Source organism: Callospermophilus lateralis, unplaced genomic scaffold (assembly GCF_048772815.1).
Source record: "Callospermophilus lateralis isolate mCalLat2 unplaced genomic scaffold, mCalLat2.hap1 Scaffold_103, whole genome shotgun sequence".
In the NCBI taxonomy this organism is placed as follows: Eukaryota; Metazoa; Chordata; class Mammalia; order Rodentia; family Sciuridae; genus Callospermophilus; species Callospermophilus lateralis.
The window spans coordinates 1,593,808-1,612,906 of record NW_027510486.1 but is presented as its reverse complement, the minus strand read 5'-3'; the positions used below and the strand labels follow the sequence as shown (position 1 = coordinate 1,612,906).

Sequence of the window (19,099 nt, the reverse complement as noted above, 5' to 3'; positions counted from 1 at the left end):
GGGCAGACAAAAGCCCCCTTGCACATATCCCAGCCTCAGAGTAAGTGACCTCAGAGTGAGTGGAGGGGCAGTCTCCACCCTGAGAGCTCAGGGGCTGCACGCAGGCACCGCCCAGGAGGGCGAGAGGTGCTGGGCCTGGGAGGGCCTGCATCCTGGCTGGGCTGGGGTCCTTCCAAAGTGAGACACACATCATCAGGATTCAGAATGGCCACCGCCTGGGGCTCATGATGTCCCATCCATGTTTCCATTCCTTAATTCTTTAAAGGTAAGAAAATGCAGTTTTCATCTATTACTTGGGGATAAAGTGGGAGTGGGGACAATTGGAGTCAGAAAGGCCTCAGGCAAACCACATCACCTTCCCTTTACAGCGTCCTCACTTGTAAACAGGAATCGTGTCCAGATCTCCCAGGAAATGGGGGTTCTTGTGGCATTCCCTGGCAGAATTTTAGGAGCCCTGTGGGCAGGTAGGAAATCCTGCCTCCTTCTCCAGGTGCCCATGAACCAGGAGGAAAACATTCAGGTCAACAGGAAGAGGCTGAGCACCTGCCCTGGGTAGAGGGCACAGAGAGAGGAAAGGTAGAGACCAGAAGAGTCACACACACATGCATACATGCTTGCTCTCCTGGTCTCTGGTCATGTGATGCCCTGTACCAACTTGGGACTCTGCAATAAAGCCATCACCAGAAGCAGATCTTTGACCCAGACCTCCAAAACCGTGGGCCAAAATAAGCCTCTCTTTATAAACTAACCTGCTTCAGGTATTTTGTCATAGTAACAACAAACTAATATGCTAGCCCTGAAGGATTCATGTTCAGTAAGAAATAGAGAAATTGGTTAAATCATTATAATCATGGCAAAATATGTTTATAGACTCACTGACAAAGTGACATAGGGAGTCCAAGGAAGGGGAGATTGAACAGTTTCATATTTGTGTATTTATGATATATACATTAGGTAATTTTGTGTACATAATATGAAAGAGAGGAGTCCATTCCATACCAGGAGCTATATATATAGTGTGAGTCAATCAACTTGGACGCTGCACTCCAGAGACATGGAGGGACAGACAAGAAATAAGACAGACAGATGAACAGTTGGAGGTGGAAATTCAGTGTTATTATTTTACACATCAGAAAAAAAAACCCTCCCAAAAACATAGTGGGATATTTCCACCACCCTAAAAATCCATCTGGGCTCTTTTGCAATTAGAATCACACTCCCACCCCTAGAAAACCCACTCTTCTTCCTTATATTAAAATAGATTTCTTTTCTCAAATTTCATAAAATGTTATCAACTTAAACTTTTGAAAATCCACATCATATCTCTCATTAACTTCAGCATTGAAATGGTTTTCTAGTTCAAATTCCTTATCATGACTGACAGGTCCCATATGATCTGGCCTCTGTCTACTTCTCCCTGATCTCTAACCTCTGGTTCAGAGGGGTGGGTTCTTTTCACACCATGAATAGATATAATGTATTCATTTATGTCTTGGAGTGTTTGAATTTCTTATTATTTCTTTTAAAATGTCCTTCCATTAGTCACGCTTTTTCTTGGTATTCAGGTTCCTACTTCTCAAACTGCTTTCTTGAGAACCCAGTAAAGTTATATTCATCCTAATTCTTTTTTTTCCCATGACCTCTACTCTATCTGAAATCAGCACATATATCCATTGACTTTCTCGTCCACCTTCCCCTGTTAACTGCTTCACCAACATGGGACTGTGCCTGTCTTTCTGGCCATTCAAAGATCAGCTCCAAGAATCATATCTGCCACAGGGCAGGTGCTCAACATCTGTACCATGTTTGGGAGTTATGCTTGGAGTATACTTGAGAGTGTTGTTTGAGTTTCACATTTGGACTCCAGTGGAAGCCATGTGTTCCCTTGGATGATGACAAAGAAGGATTTGTTGTAACATCCATCTCCTGAAGCTCTTGGGCTCAAGTTGGCTTCAAAGTCAACAAAATCACAATCCTCATTAAGATTGAGGAGAGATGAATTACTGTGATGGAGATGTGTGGTACCCAGGAGTCCTTTATCCTTCCTCCTTCATTAACCCTGTTGCTTACTGCATTTTCAACAAGGATACTTAAAAAACAGATAGCTGACTGACGAAGGTAAAATGGCAAAGGGGTGGGGAGGAGAGACCAAAATCACTTTTTAAAAATCTGCCAAAGGCCACAAAATAGCAAGGAAATTCTTTTAGCTACAGGAGACCCAGACTGTTGAAAACCTTCTTTAGGCTCAGGAGCTGGTTGGCAGAGAGGAGATAAAAAGTGATTTTAGATTGTGAGGACTTGGAAAGTGACACTATCACCGAAAGCACAGCCTAGTGATTAGAAAAGAGATTTTTTTCCAGGAGGGCTGTTACAAATGTGGAATGAGTTCAGAACTACAACCCCGAATGGAATGTTCCTGGGAAAATGTATTCTATAGAAATAAGACATCCAGGGTAATTTAGGGCTGTATTTTTAGGACTTTCAGATTGATTGTTTGAAGGACTCAGCTGGGATTTCTTTCCTCAGAAGACTGCATTGTACAATTAGATAGGGTATTACAGGTCATGGTCCACTGGCCTCAAAGCCCCGGGATCGGGCTCCCAAGAGGCAAGATGTGAGCTGAACTGGGCCTGTGACAAATCCTTGATCCCCTGGGGAAGGTGCAGTGTTTCATGCAGAGGGGCCCTGACTTCTTTATAGATTCCTTTGGCAGTATTTTACTGGAACTGAGCAGGCAGTTGCCCCAAGAGATTCATGACTCTGCTTTCCACCTCACTGCGCTGTGTGTGACACTACATGTTGTGCTGGTTTGGAATAGAACCGAACACCCCACACCCAGCCCATTGTCTGAGGGCCTCCCTTGTCTTTGCTATTAAATCTTTACTGAAGAGCTAATGAGTCCTAGCTCCAATTCAGAAACAGAAATGACACATAAATGTGTGTATGGGGGTGAGGTGGTTATAGGTATTTGGGAATTTGCTTGCTGCCTTGTTATTTATGAAATTCTGATCAGTCCTTTCAGTAGAATATTCAGATCAGTAGTTTTTTGGGGAAAGGTACTGTGAAGATAGTATCTAAAGGCTGTTATAGAGGTTGGAAGGAAAAAGAATTTTAAGCTGGTTGACTCTCAAATATTCTCTAACCATTTGTTACGTTCATTTATATCATAGTGTAGAAAGGTCTTCTATCATTTGGTAATTCCCCACTGGTCGTGAGAGTGCCTCAAACAGGGTAGATAATTAATGATTCACCTGGAAAACATTATGCTAAGTGAAATAATCCAGGTACAGAAAGACAATTACCACATGTTCTCATTTATATGTGGAAACCTGAAACACTCAGACTCTGAGGAGCAGAGGACAGATGGTGGGTGAATGGGGAGATGTCCATCAAAGGGCACAATGCTTCCATTAGACAGGAGAAGTAAATGATAAGTATTTAAAGTGAAAAACTAGTAGTGGTTCAATTAAATCTAGCAGACATTTATGAAATACTTGCCATGGCCAAACTATCTTGTCAGTTAAAATAAAACATAAAAGAAGAAAGGTCGTTAGAACCTAGAATTCCACCGATGGTCTTTCAGGGTTTGTGAGCTCCCTGAAATTGAACAGAAGCTGTGTGCTTGTCCTTGTGCTTTTATGTGATCCTTAATTTGTATCAGATTTTCAAACATTATTCCTGACCCTGAAATGATTAAAGACTGAGGATCCAATTGTTCCTAGAATTGACCAATTGATGATGTGCCATGGCTCATGCATATGTGCAAGTCAGGCTTGTGACTGGTCCCGCCACCCTCTGTAAATCAGCTGCCAGGTCATTGGTGATTTCAGTATGCATTCCTGTATTTTTTTTCAAAGATTTTGCATATTTTTCTTTTTTCACACTTTTTATTGGTGTATTATAGTTGTACATATTGGTGGGATTTGTCGTGCGCAAGATATAACAACATAATTTGGACAATATTATTTCCCATTATTTCTGGAATTTCCTCCTCTATACCCCCTCTCTCATCCCTTTTCTCTGCTCTATTGATCTCTCTTTCATTTTATTTTTTAAAATGTGGAAATAGAAGAGATACAGAGAACTGCTATTGGAGCAAGCTGTGCTTTGACTCTGTTGCATTTGAGACAACCCTGGAAATATAGAAGCAACATTTGTGACCATTAGCATAGGGTAGGTAGGTGTACAGGGCCTGCTTGCTAACTTGATAAAAGAAGGCAGGAAAGAGCAGGACATGGTGGCCTGCACATGTAATCCCATCTACCCTGCAGTGTGTGGCAGGATGATTGCAAGTTCAAGACCATCCTGGGCAATTTAGTGAGACTATTGTCTCAAAATAAAATTTAAAAATAGCTGGGGATGTAGCTCAGTGGCAGAGACCTTGTCTATCTTCTGTGAAAGCCCAGGTTTAATCCTTAAGACTGGGGGCGGGGGTAGGGGGTGGGGGGTTGCTGTTGGGGAAAGTGTCTCTGCATGGTAAACTGTTCATAGGAGTCCCAGAGCCTGGTCTTGTGTCCTGCAGGAACTTGGAGTCACTTGATCGTCATTATAATAAAATCTCTCAATTAGTTTTAACTTTGGTGACTTTCAACTTTTTGACAGATGTCCAAAGCAGGTACAGAAGTTTAAATTAAAAAGTGACAATTAATCACTTAACATTGTTATTCTTCACATATTTTCTTCACAGACTATGTAAGTGCTTTGAAAAATAATATGAAAGAAAGGGGGAAAAAGAAAACCACAGAATATTCTCTATGTACCAGCTGGGGGCAATCCAGTACTACAATTGTGAGAGTGGAGAAAATATGTACCAAAAAGATCATTTCTAATGTTGCTGCTACTGTGCAAACTGGTGTCTTTTTCTCTCCAATAAATATGTCTTGGTCCGCTGAACACCATAGCAAGAGAGCAGTGAACATCCAGCCAATTGAAAACGTCCTGTTTCCTTTGTAATGGCAAGTTTCCCACACCAAGTAATCCTTGGCTCAAGTGGCAACTGAGCTTCAGTCTTCCAGCTGTTGCAGCAGCTGGCTCAGGATTGCAAGCTGGGTATTCCCCAGTGCAGGAATTTTCTACACTCTTTAGAAGGTGCAGCAGGCTTTGCATTAAGCCTAGATGTCTAGTTATGGTGCCCAACCAGTATGCTTCTTGGGATGCCATGGAAATGGTCACATTACTCAGATTGTATGATTTGTGATCAATTCCATGTACCTCTGGCATTGTTCTGAGTAGAATAGTTAATCAATGTCTTTCATGCCCCAATTAAAAAAATACAGTACTTGATATTGTATCCTTTTATTGATTCATCTTTTGTATTGGGATTCTATGCACAATTCCACAGAAGATGCAAAGAAGCAGTTGACGTGCTCTCTTCATTTGTAGAGTGTCTCTTTAGGAGATAAAACTGTACCATACCTGAAATAGATCACTCAGGATTGTGCACCATAAAATAAATTGTAGTTTATCAGAGAAGGGGAGGCTCTTTCTGATAAGCTGCAGTTGTCAGGAAAATGTTCACAGAGAATATGATTAATGTCCCCACTCTATCCTGTCTTAATGTTGGCTGAGCATTGGGCAATACTGACCTGGGACATCTACAGCATTTAGCAGTATCTATTCTAGTTTTCCTCTTGGACAAAAGGATGCCAGATACATGACTCTGGTGTTTCTTTTTAGAGGGGCTATCTTTCTTACTTTTACAGAGCATTATAAAGTGAAATGTTGTTTGAAAGTTTTACATGCAATTTTCATACAATACCAATTGATTGTTTCTTGGGAGTTTTACTTTCTGTGTTGACAGGAAAACACTCTCGTACTATCTGAAGTTTTATTTTGCCAGTATTTTGGTTACTTTTATTCCTGAGTTTCATTTTTAGCTCATCATTTACTCCATCCTATATAAATTTAATCATTGTATCTCTGTAGTCCTCTGAATATCTGTTGACTGAGACTTACAGAGCAGAATAAAAGTAATAACAGAGATACATTAGTGATTCCAAAGACTCAAGTTGATAAGATTAGAAAGTAATCTTCCTGGGAGATGAAAAAAAAATATGGGTTCAAACACAAACTTGTATTTTTTGACAAGTCAGTACAAGGACTATTTTAAACAAAATTTGTAGAAGATTTATTGTCCTCTTTTTTCTTTTTTTGGGAAGCTGTTGATATCTTAATCACGGAACTTGTTCAAGGTTTTCAGACATAGATAAACAAACCCCTCATATTTTCATTTAAATTTTTGTTACTAGTGCATTTTGTTTACAAGTATGACTACTGTATTGAACAGATTCTAGAAGGTAAGGAGGTGCAGGCCAACTTTGGAATTTTAATAGAGACACTGTGTCTGTTGTTTGGAGAATGTTAGGACAGGGGTACATGTCACACAGCCTTTTCCCAACTAAGACTGGGATTTCAACTGAAGAATGATTAAAAGATGCCAGCTGGCTTTTTCAAAGTTCTCTTGGCCTGACTCAACCTTTTCTGGCTTCAGATTCCATTTCTCCTCTTAATCGTACCTGGCGATACCCTGCAACTCTTCTTCTCTGTTATTGATGTTCCCCATGTCTGAACATCTTGCCCACAGTTCAAAGCCTACTCATCCACCATTTTCTCCTAGGAACTCCCCTTGCCCAATCCAAAGTTGGACTGTGCCTCCTCACTTTCTAGAATCTCATATAATGTGTTGTCTGTATTTATCTTATGGCTGTTAAAATACTCTCTTTATAGTAATAAATAGAAAGATCTCATGTCTTCTACTTGAATTGTAAACTCTCAAATGACCAAATTTGAGGCTTTGCAACCCTGTCATAAACTTCCTCTAGAGTTTTATGTATGTGGTACTTAAATACTCATCAAATTACCAAATTGGCACTTATATCAGGAAATTACACCTACAGTGAAGGAGTTTTCTATTCTTACAAACTTGGCAATTGTCTTACACTTAGAAGACACTAGATATTTGTGGAATGCAAGGTGGTAGTTGGGTGGACGAATGGGTTGTAAGAGGACACAGGAATGGGGAAAGTTAGATGGTCTGATGGGATGGACAGATATATGGATGCATGAATGCTCTGAATTGGGGCTTTAGGTGACCATTAGCTTTTGTGCTGTTATGACTCTCATTTCTTCCCTGTGTAGCCCTATTGCTAACTACACCTTCACCTGAAAGTCTCTGAGAATCCCTACACATCAGGAATCATTGCCAGCAGAGATACAGCTCCAAGCATCATAGTTGCTTCAGGTAAGAAGCTTGTCTCCTTTGCTTGCTGCTGTAGATGGTGCTGATTTTAAAAAGCTAGATATCCATGGTTGGAATTTAATGAGCAGGCTAGAAATATTTTCAAAGGCACCTAAACCATTAACCCTGAAGCAAGTATGTTGAAAACCCCTGCTTGGACAAAATGCTTGCCGTCAAAATCCTTCTCAGGCCATGAAGACTGCTGATCTAGGCCATTGTTAGTTTTTGTGGAAAGTTCTTTTCACTAAGGGTGATGTGCTCTTTCTAGGTAATATAGGTTCTGAACTGTCAGACAGCGACATCAGTATGTTTGTCTCTTCAGATGCAGGGAACACTTGGAGGCAGGTAAGAAAAGACCCTTGGTTGTATTGCCAAAGTTTAAATAGCATAAAAATTGTTCAATTTGGTTCAAGTTTAGGAACTTATTTAGCAGTGGTACATGCTACATATGAATCCAAAAACATATTAAGTGTTTTTTTTTTTTTAATAAAAGTCTCAGGCTGGGGTTGTGGCTCAATGGTAGAGTGCTCACCTCACATGTGTGAGACCCTGGGTTTGATCCTCAGTACCACATAAAAAATAAATAAGTAAAATAAAGGTGTTTTGTTCAACTACAACTAAAAAATAAATTTAAAAAAGTCTCAAACAAATCTTTTGAGTTTAGCAAATTTTTGTGCAATTTCATTTCGTTTGTTATTTAATAAAGATAATTCTTAATTAGGGCCTGGATGTAAAAACATTTATAAGTGAACATTTTTTTTAAATTAGATCTGATGGAATTTTTCCCATAAAAGAAAAAACAGAATCCCTGTGGATTTATCAAATAGGAACTTGGAACTTGAAGGGTTGATTATATATCTAATTCCAAGTTGCCACCATAAATTCCCTTTGCCTTGAAGCCAGAACAGAGAAGAATGAAATGATATAGAAATGGCCATTACCCAGATGGTATTTTGAGATGCTTAAATCTCATGTGCAAAAGACAGAGTAATAACCATCAGGATGCATATGTTAGATAAAGTAGAAATGGAATCACTTTAAACCAATGTGTTTAGCTTAAATGCTTCCTGCCTTTCTTCTGAATGAAAATTAGATATCCATGGCTTATAAACCAGGCAGTTAATGAGGTTTAGCAATCATAACAAGATAGGAGCCTAATGCATGGTTGTTACACTTCAATAAATATGTTTTAATAAGCCACTGATGTTTAATTATCATACAAAAACTAGCACTGTAAATTAAAATCTAATGCACAGGTAATCACACTTGGCAATGAGAGCACTCTACTTTGAATTTTAGAAAAAAAAAACATCTACATGATAGTCCAGTTGCCACTTATTACCTTCAAACGTTTGAAGAAAATCTGTGGGATTCTCAAATTTTAGGAAAAGCATGGCAGGGAAGAAGAATTGCATAAGAAACCTCAGAGTAACAAATCTTAGAGCTACGCAGAAATTCTTTAATGAAGAAGCTTCCTCTGGAAAAGAGAGACCCACTATTTCATTTTCTTCCTCCCAACACCCTAAACAAGCCATGGAAATCTCTACTTCTATGGTCCTGGTGTGTGTCTTGGGTATAAGAAAGAAACAAGGGGAATAAAAGTATCTGTGTATAACATCCAACAAGGCTCTTGTAGCAATCTGACTATAAGTATGGCACACATCTGGTAGAGAGGATTTAGAGATGTTGCCTCATGTTTCCATTTAACTTCAAATTATTTGCTTCATATTTTGAGAAAGGCCCACTAACACATGTGTCCAAGGTGACAATTTCATTTTGATCAGAACTACTTGCAAGTTGGTGGAACTTTTGTGAATTAAACAAGAGTACCTTTCTTTGGTAACACTTGGAAAGTTGGAATAATTAGATAGAACAGGGTACCATAACACAGCAAGTCCCAGTTCCCATCAGGGACTGTTTGCATGGTCTTTGGCAAGTCGCTACATCTGTCTAAACCTTAATCTTTTAATCTGTAAAAATGAAACTATTGAAGAAACCAATCTTTAAGACTCCATCCATCTAGAGATACATATGCAGTTTTCTGATATTTTGAAAACATCAAAAATGAAAATACATGGATATTACCCTAATGATAAGAGAATATTAACACAAACACATACTAGATGTTTTTAAATTCATTTTCTTTATACCTAAATATTATTTTTACATAACGCCAATGGTACATGTAGCCTATGTTGGGAAACATTGTTTAGCTCTATTCCCCGCCAAATTTAGGGAGATCTATTTTTCTCCTGGGAGGAATTTTTGCTCTCATATGAAAACTAATTCTCTGTACAGTAGGTGTGTGTGGATGTGTGTCCATGTGTGTTCGTTTTCCTCATCTAGATCTTTGAAGAAGAGCACAGTGTTTTGTACCTAGATTAAGGTGGAGTCCCGGTGGCCATGAAACACAGTTCTCTTCCAATTCAACATCTTTGGTAAGGACACCTGCTGCCTGGGGACATGCACCTGCTGGTTCTGCACTACAGGACTGCCCTGGGAATCAGGCTATCACACTGTGACTGTGCTTAGTAAAGTGTCAAGATGAGCTTGAGTTTTATCTACACCTTTGCTCCACTAAAAGAAGATTGTTGCCTGCAGTTTTTGGCAGGGGGAAGGTAGAAGTATAAAAGCGGGGGGAGGTGGTGATTTTTGTTCTGAAAAGAAGAATTGTGTTATGGTTTTCAAATGTGACAGTCACAACCTACCACCAGTACCTTTTTCTCTCATTGCAATCACGGGTAGAAGGATGTTCACTACTACTCAGTCTCTGAGTAGTTAAACTACTTGGTGTTATGTCCCAAATAACATCTCCTCAAATACAGAATGTGTTATGTACATTCTGCACAGAGATTAGCAGTTTATGATGGTCATACTCCTGTATCTCCCGTGAAGCTTCCTGAGCTTCCTTTTTGAGGTGACATTCTGCCACTTTGCCTGTATGTCGTCCCCTGGTGGATGTGCAAGGTCTACCTTCCAGAGGGGTTTCCAGTCAGCTTTTTCCTCTGTGTTTGTAAGTGACTGTCTCACATGTGAGCTTGTTCGAAATCAAAAGCCTGGTTTTCCCTCTAAGTTGTCAATTTGATGACTAAAGAGAAGGCTACAGAAGAAAAAAAACAAGGCTTAGTTAGCCTGGGGAACAGAAATCCACAGAGAAGGACAGCAAAAGAAAATCTCCTGTAACAAAATGCCAGAAGCTGGTTCACTCATTAAGAACAGAAATTTATAGCTCTCAGTTCTGGAATCTGAAAGTCCAAGATCAAGAACGCACTGACCAGATTCAGTGCCTGGTGAGGACTCTGCTTTCTGGTTCCCAAATGGTGCCTTCTTGCTGTGGTATCACCTGGTGAAATGAGCAAAACAATTATTGAGGCCCTTATAAGTCTTTAACCCCGTTCATGAGAGCTCTGCCCTTATGACCTGATCATCTCCCAAAGCATCCACCTCCTAATACTACCAACACATGTGAGGGCACAAACATTCAGACCATAATGGTAACCCTCAGAGTGGCACACTTCTCCACTCTCATTCTCAAGGGCCCATCCTTCAGTTCTCATCCATTAATTCAATGAGGGGAGCTATGATTTATAACAATGTAAAACCTGCCACATTTTGGAATTTGCCATTTAGAGATAGGTCTGTTGAAATCTATCTTCAGGATCACATGCTGCTAGATACCAGTGAGGATTTGGAGAGGGTCACACTGAGGTCTAAAGACTAATAAAATAAGTTAAAAAAAAAATCAGCCAGACACTCTTATTATTCCCATTTTGCACAATTCTCCCTTATTGGGATTTTAATGCTTGAGTCCCACTGGTTTGGCTACCTGTATTTGTGCCCTTTGATATAATGAAGAAGGCCTAATCAGATGGAAGGAGGGCTTATTTTGACAATGCCCGAACTGCCTTTAAAAATGCAGCCTTTCTTGGTTGATAGCATATTTTCTTAGAAAGGACTTTTTATATTTTCTCTTGAGATCCTTGACTGTTGTTTTCCTCTATCACTAGGTTGAGTTTTGATGAAGGGAGATCTTGGAGCAAATACAGTTTCACTTCTATTCCACTTTTTGTGGATGGGGTTCTGGGTGAACCTGGAGAAGAAACACTGATCATGACGTAAGTGGAAAGCTATGGTATGGTTCAGCCTTAATATAGGAGAGTAAATCCAAAAAGGTATTTTATAGCTGAGACTGCTTTGATTTGATGCTGTTAGGTTTGAAGTTGTTATCACAGTCAGTGCCCCCTGCTACAGGAGTCCCTAGCAAAAAGGAGGAAAAAAATGTGGGCAGTCATTTTCTTGGCTCTGATAAGTTTGAGGAGACTCAGACTGGGGGTGGTAGCAGAAGAGAAAAGCTCTTTTCTTTTTATATTCAATGAGTTAGGGAAATTAGAAGGAATTATTTCAAGAACAAATAAAACTATGCATTTAAAATTTTAATATAAGCAGAGTGTATATGCAGAAAATCTCAGGCATCTAAGTATATTTCTATTTCAGTCAGAAGACAGCATTTGATCAAAACCCCACAAGGGACTTTATTTTTCTCTGGCTCTTTGCCTAACCCAATTGTGAGGCATATTAGGAAAACCATGAGAACAATTTGTTCTTGTGAAATTGCATTTACACTCATTCTTGTCTGAAAAGTACACATAAGTTGGGGTATTGCTGTTCCTTAGGGTCTCAAAGGAGAGATGTTTGCAAAGAGTTTTGCTCCGCCTTGACCAGCAAAGGGAGATACCTGGCTGATTACTGAGGGTTTCAGCTCAATGAATATCCTAGGGCTTAGAGTCCTGAAATAGTCTTCAGTTTGGAATTTTACCCTCCTAGCCTGCTTGATTGAGGCTCTAATGTTCCACATCATTAACAGGGTGGCAACCACCCTCCAGTAAGGGCTTCACCACACCTGCCAATCCTTGACTGTGGATAACTTCCTCTAGCTCAGGCTTTGCAGTTTACCATTCATTATTCTATGCCTTAGTTTCAGGAGCTCAGTGTTCAACCTAATCCATAACTGATGTGCAATGGAAAATTTCTACCATGTCACAGCAGCACTTGAGTAAGTGCTGCATGTTCACCAGAGTTGAGATGATCCCATCAGCCCAAAGATGTATTAGGATACGTGTGTGTGAGTGTTCAATACCACCAATGATAAGAATAATGGAATTATAAAAGTCACTGCCTATCTGAACTAGAAATAGCAATAAGGATCCTTGGGTCTGCCCATCTTTAATTTAGAGGCAAAGAAATTGAGATCCACATGTTTAAAGTATTTCAAAGGACATGCAACTATCTGTTCTAGCTGACCTCTGCAAGGCACCTCTTCCACATATAGCACCCTGCTGGATCTCTGTAAACTCATTTTGATTCCACAACAGCCTACTAATTTGGAAAGGGGATGAAGCAACTTTAAGGGTAAGAAATGGTGCATCCATTTCATAGAAGGGGTTGTGTCACTTGGTGAAGTCCACCAAGTGATGACAGGCATAAAAACTGAAAGGTATGTGAAAATGTCTACAGCAAAATCTTCAAATAGCGATTCCACAGCTGTTATGGTAGTCTTGGTTATGTGTATGTGTTCAGGAATTCTCCTTGATTAAAATGATAGTCACTAATCTGTTGACAATCTGCTTTCTAGGTGGCAAAATTGTGTGCAATTTTAATTTTTTTTCAGCATTTTTTGACATTTCCCCAATGAATACACCATGACTTCTCTCTCTGTTTCTTTTCATAAAGCTTACATATTTCTATTACATCTTTTACTACTAGGAAAATCTGGTTGCCCAGGTAGATTCCTAAAGGAATCTTCCTACTACTCATTTAAAAAATGTAATTCTGTTCTTATTACATAGTTGAATGTTTTACTTTATGAGTGATTTTAAAAGTCACTCAGAAACATTTATAAGATTTATGTCCCTTGGTAACTCCATTGTTTTCCTGCCAAAGTCTACTGAGATAATTCCTTAAGCCACCATGTAGTGGTAATATAGAGAAAATTCTTAGTCATTTAAAAATATCTACATGGAGTAGAGAGGCCCCAATTTATAGTTATCTCTCTACTTACACAAGCCAAGTGTGCCTCTTCTATGTGCGCTGTTCTACCCTAAGCCAGGCACCAAGTACAGAAGACATAAAAACAAAATTTGAAAGTCTGTAGTTTCTTCAAATATATGGTGTTATACCCATTTGAAAGTGAAGGAGCAAATCATTTTTGAGGTTCCTATTGGAAGTTCTTGATCTGAATGTTACATATAGAAATACCTGGAAGTTTAGTTGGCAAATCCCAAGGATCAAAGTCCTCAGAGAAAGGCTTACAAACCGAGCTAGTTGCCATCTGATTAATAAAAGGTGAAATTATCATAAGTCAAGTCCAATGATGCGTTGGTCAATACTGTGGTCTCTCTGGTATCCCTGGCCTTGTCAGGCCTGACTTATGCCTCGAAACATTACTTACCACTCTCTTCAGTGTGATGGCCATTCCTCCTCCAGGTCAGACCATACAAGTTCATGTTGCCTTTGCTTGCCAAGAGGCCCAGGAGACCTGTGTACCTGGGGAGACACCTGTGCTTTAGAAAACCATCTCTGAACAGGCAAGGGGAGGTGGCTGCCTCTGTTCTGCACCTCTTCATGTGGTTCAGAGCTCAGGTTTGAAACTAAAGAAAAGCCCATAGGGCATGATTCAAACCAGAGGTGCTGGGGAGACTCTCTTCCAGCTGTTCTGGTGTGGCAGCCTCAGCTTTCAGCATTGGCAGCACCTCTTGAAAGGAAGACAAGAGGCCCAGGAACTTGCTTGGAGACAAAAGATAGTACAGTTGTAACTGCCTTTTGTCATAGAGTGGTTTGTTCTGCATAGGAAGTTCCCAGATAGATCACCATTATAAAATCTCCCCTGGGAAGGCCCAAATGGCAGTTATAACAGTTACTTCCCAATTACAGTTTCTCATTCATTGTTCAAACACTCACACCACCAGGGGTCCTCATAATCAGAATTTTGTAGCTTCCATGGTATTTTATAGAGCCTGGCACATTTCACTGGGAACCTCTTACATCAGTATTTTCAGAAGAATTTTTTACATGTTTGCATGCCCCTAAAGAAATTTAATTAGTGTCTTACTCTGTTTTGTACTGGTCTAACAGACTGAGATGAGTAATTTATAAAGAACAGAGATTTATTTGTTACAGGTCTGGAAGCCGGGAAGTTCATAGTCAAGGTACTTACATCTGGCAAGGGTCGTCTCATGCATCATCCCATGGTGGTAGGTAGGTTGGCAAGAGAACATGTGTACTAATGAGAGAGAAGGGGCCCACATTCATATTTTTATCAGGAAGGCCACACCTCTCAGCACTCTTAAAATGGACATGAAGTTTCCAGCTCTTGACCTTTGGAGGGCAATTTCAAACCAGAACAGTCAGCCCTCTGATTTCATGTATGAATGAATGCTCACTCTAGCACCCAACTAGACATGAGCACAGCAGAGCAGGATGAGTGTCCTGTGAATTAGTAGGAGTGTGAGACTTAGAGTTAAAAAGGACCAGTCTAATGATTCTAGGAAAATTCAAACAGGCCTGAGTCTTTCAGGGTTGAAGATTAAATAAGATAATACACAGAAAGCAATTTCTATTATTTCTTGCACAATAAACTTTCAAGAAAGCTTTCTCTGCTTCTTAGTGACCACCAAGGTATGTTCTAGAGTAATCCAGTTTGCACCCCAACTTTGTGTGTGAGTCACATGAGTTCAATCCTATTGAATAAGTGCAGTGTAGATAAAACTTCTATCCAGTGCTCCTTCCACTGGCTGATTACACATCTTATTTGAAGTCCAGGGTAAAAGGAAAGCGAGGAATGGGGAGACAGGAAAACGAGAAATGAAAGACGGAGACCAGGCAGAGATACACATGGGATTTTATTTGTCAGAGCCAACAAATAAAGGCACATCTCTCCATAGATGGAGAGAGGCAAAACAGGCTTGGGGATTTGGACTTTTATGGGGTGGTCTCAGGGATTAGAGAGCCAGGTGGGTCCTGATGCTGTGTGTGTGTGTGTGTGTGTGTGTGTGTGTGTGTGTGTGTGTAAGTGTGTGAAGTTTCAGGATTGTTACAAGGGAGTGATGAGCCTTTCTCAGAAACACCCTTGGGTTGGAAAGTGAAATGTTTCTTAAAATGGTGGCTGTCACTTAAGATGGCCAGCCAGATGCTAAGCAAGGACCTTACACAGGACACTTTGCTCCATAGTTTTCTCCTTTCCCACTTATCAAGATCTTGCTAACCTGGGTCTGCCTACCTGGAGTAGTATGCTAGGTAATGCTGAGTGACTTGCTCCCTGCCTAAAGATTGCCATAGGATAAAGGGCTGAGGTCTATGATTTCTGTTTAGGATGCTCAGTGTAGCATAAGGATTTTTTATTTTGGTCTCTTTTTCTTTTCTTTTTTAAAAATTTTTTATTTGTTCTAATTAGTTATCCATGACAGCAGAATGCTCTTCAATTCATTGTACACAATGGAGCCCAATTGTTGACTTGTCTGGTGGTACACTAAGTAGAGTCACATCATTCATGCAGTCATACACATACCTAGGGTAATAATGGCTGTCTCATTCGACCATCTTATTTTGGTCCTAATTTGTGGTCACAAGAGTACTTAAATAACAACAGACACCCAAACTAAAGTTGACTATGTTTCATCATCATCAAATATAATATCGGTGTCACATTCTGCTTAGGTCCCATATATTTAATCAATATTTCAATACTTATGGTAATAGTGGAGATAAAATATTGTGATTTGCAATGCTTCTATCCCCCTTTTAAATCTAATGGGATCACCATTTCCCCACTTTTCTCCCCTGTCTTTCAGAGCTCCTGTTGTCTTCGGGCCCCTTCCTTTACACCACCCAGGCCAGAGTAATCAGCATGGTTACATTGGTTAACACCCTTCTTTGTTCTCATACCCACCCACTTAGACTTATGGTATATACACTGTGACATTTTTTGTTTATTTTTAAAGAAATGGGATGTACTAACTCGGTCTCTACAATGCAGTTTTTGTCGGATGATCTTTAAGCTCCTTCGGAGACAAAATGTTACCGAAACCTGAGTCAAGCCTACTGTCATACTCTGACAATGAGCTTGGTTTCATGCAGCGTGTCTCTGACACTTCTGTGTATCTCTGTGTCTTGCTTCTGGACTGAGGCCTCGATGTGGAGTTATTATGGCATTTATTTTCTTCTCTGAGTCTATGTCACAGAATCTGATAGACTCACACACCTTTCACTGCTTCGGTTAATCTGGGCTTCATTGTGGCTGATTGATACATTTGTTTTTCTATTGCAGAAGTCAGTGATGCCCTTGGAGAATCCCCATCTGGATTTCTTGTGGCTTTTCTGCTTTTGCCAGGCACTTATTTGAGCCAGTCTTCTCAGTTCTGCGTCTATATTAGGGCAGGTGACTAAAGGGCTTTGGATGTAAAGAATTTTCTGTGATAGTCCAGGGGTTTGCTGGCCTGGGTTCAGGTGCAGAAACAATGGCTTTCATTCATTAAATTCAAGTAACTCTCAATTATACATAAAGTTTCCCCAACCATGGATTATGGAAACTGAGTCTTTCTCATATTCTCTATCTTCTCTATGGCTTGAGCATGATACTGCTTCACTGGGGCCAACCCTTCTTGAGTTAGAAGTGTCTAAGTCAAAATGTTGACCAAGCAGAAAATGTTCAAAGCTGCGAATAGAGTCAAACAAGAGAAGAAAGTGAAGCCTCATCTTATCATCTTTCTCTCACCCTGAAAGGTATTATTAGGAACTCTCACCTGAAGAAACTCAGAGAAAACTGTGCTAAATGGACAGTCTAAAACACCTCTATAAAACTCTTAATAGCTGTGTGACTCTAGGAATCTTATTTAACATGTCTCTGCCCCAGTTTCCTACTATATCAAAGAGAAATTGCGTCTGTTCTTTCAATCTCCCAGGTATCTTAACGACTAAATGAGATAATATGTTAAAAATTACCATTTTGATAAACACATTTTAAATGCACAACAATCAAACTGCATTAAAAATAATTATCTGAATCCAGACATTAACAGAATACATTCCAGCCTTTAGGAGTTTGCAAATGAGTGTGGTATCAGACAGCGACTCATTTTCCTAGAGAAGGCAGCTAATCTTGACTGCACATATCCCAGAACTTCTGTGAGTGATTGTGCTGTGTTCCAACAACAGGGAGTTTAGTCCTTTCGTTCCCGGCTTTATTAATGCACCTTTAGCACTTCAAATCCTAGAGCATCCTGAAGAAACTTTATCATCACATTAAAATCTAATAAGAATAGCATCATTTTGTGCTATACTATATTCATCTTTGGATGAATTCAATCACAAGAAGGCCTGCCATTCAACAGTCTGAACCAGAGAGCCTCAACCCTGAGTACAGCCCCATGTAGTGGGGGACCTTCGAGATCTGCAACAAGACTGAGCATCCTCCCCAGAAATCATGAAACATGGTTCTTGGGAGTAGTTGGGCATCAACATTCAAAAAAATATCTATAAGAGATACTGCTGTTAAATGCTCTGAATAATTGATTATGACACCAATAAACTATTTGTGAGTTAGTTTTCAGAGAGATGCATGTAACTTCATGAGGCAGCTTTTGTTTTCAGTCTGCCATTATCTACCCCAAATTGCCTGCTCATTAGCTTCCCAGCATACATGACCCCCTTCATTTCATCCTCCACATGGTAGCTGGAGAGATCATATATCACCATGCATCTTACCCCAAACTTCTGCTTGGCACACTTTAATGGCTTTCCATTGCTCTTAGAAGAAAGGTCAAATTCAGAAACTGGACCCTCAAGTCCCAGAAGGCCTGTGTCTCCTCGCCAGCCTCATTTTACAAGATGCTCTTGTCAACTCTTTCTTCTTCAGTCTCCTTTACCTGTTTCCACTGTACCATCTCCCCTTGCCACAGAGCCTTCCACTCTTCTTCCTTCTCTCTTTCTCATCGCCTCCCTCACCTCCCACTCTCTCACTCAGTTTTTTCATTTGGTTAATTTATTTTCTTCCTTCAGGTTTTCTCAGCTCAGTTATCATTTTCTCTGGGAAGACTTCCCTGAAGTTCCCAGTTCATGAGCTTTGCAGCTCTCCTTACTGTATGAACTCACCATGCCCCAGGACACTCCTTTGCTGGGAGCCATCAGCCAAGTAGGTATGACAAATTCCTTGCCAGCTTACTCCCATGCTGTCTAGTGGAAGGACTTCTGAAAGGTGACCTTGCTCAAGGACCAGGGCAGGATCCGTGTTTAGGGTGTTCCCCCTTTAGAATAGGGCAGTTTAGCATAATAGGAGAGTAGGGTGTTTCCCCTTTAGAATAGGGCAGTTTAGCATAATAGGAGAGTAGGGTGTTTCCCCTTTAGAATAGGGCGGTTTAGTATAATAGGAGATTAGGGTGTTCCTCTTTTGGAATAGGGCGTATCCTGCTGCTGAGTTCCTCTTGAGTGCTTAGGGTCAAACAGTATATTTTGGGAGACAGAAGCCCATGCGGAGTGGATTTGGGAGAGAGTGGATTTAGGCAGGAGGGGATTTGGGCGGATTGGATTTGGGCAGAGAACCTGGATTCCCCCAGAACGTGTTTGTAGACGGCCGGTGTGAGTTTGGGAATAAAGAATTGCTGTTTGAATCTACAAGCTGTGTGGAGACTCGTGATTTGTGCCCAGCCAGAGACTGCGGCACTCCTTCATGCCTTTTTCTTTCTGGTGTGATTATTTAAAATGCATTTATCTCACTAATGATGTGGGAGCTCATGAAATCTCAGGCCATGTTTGTATTGTCGATTTGGTTAATATTTACCTCCCTGCAGAATGTGTGTGTGTGTGTTTAGG

At 40.2% G+C, this 19,099-nt stretch overlaps 1 protein-coding gene across 1 annotated transcript in view; it reads left to right on the top strand.

Annotated features, from left to right (window-relative positions):
- Positions 1–19,099, top strand: part of LOC143639971 (VPS10 domain-containing receptor SorCS1-like) — a 78,607-nt gene that overhangs the window by 4,288 nt on the left and 55,220 nt on the right. The window contains exons 4-5 of the mRNA XM_077107977.1: positions 7,169–7,240; positions 7,506–7,582. Of these exons, the coding sequence (XP_076964092.1) occupies positions 7,169–7,240; positions 7,506–7,582 (149 nt within the window). The remainder of the gene's footprint in view (positions 1–7,168; positions 7,241–7,505; positions 7,583–19,099) is intronic.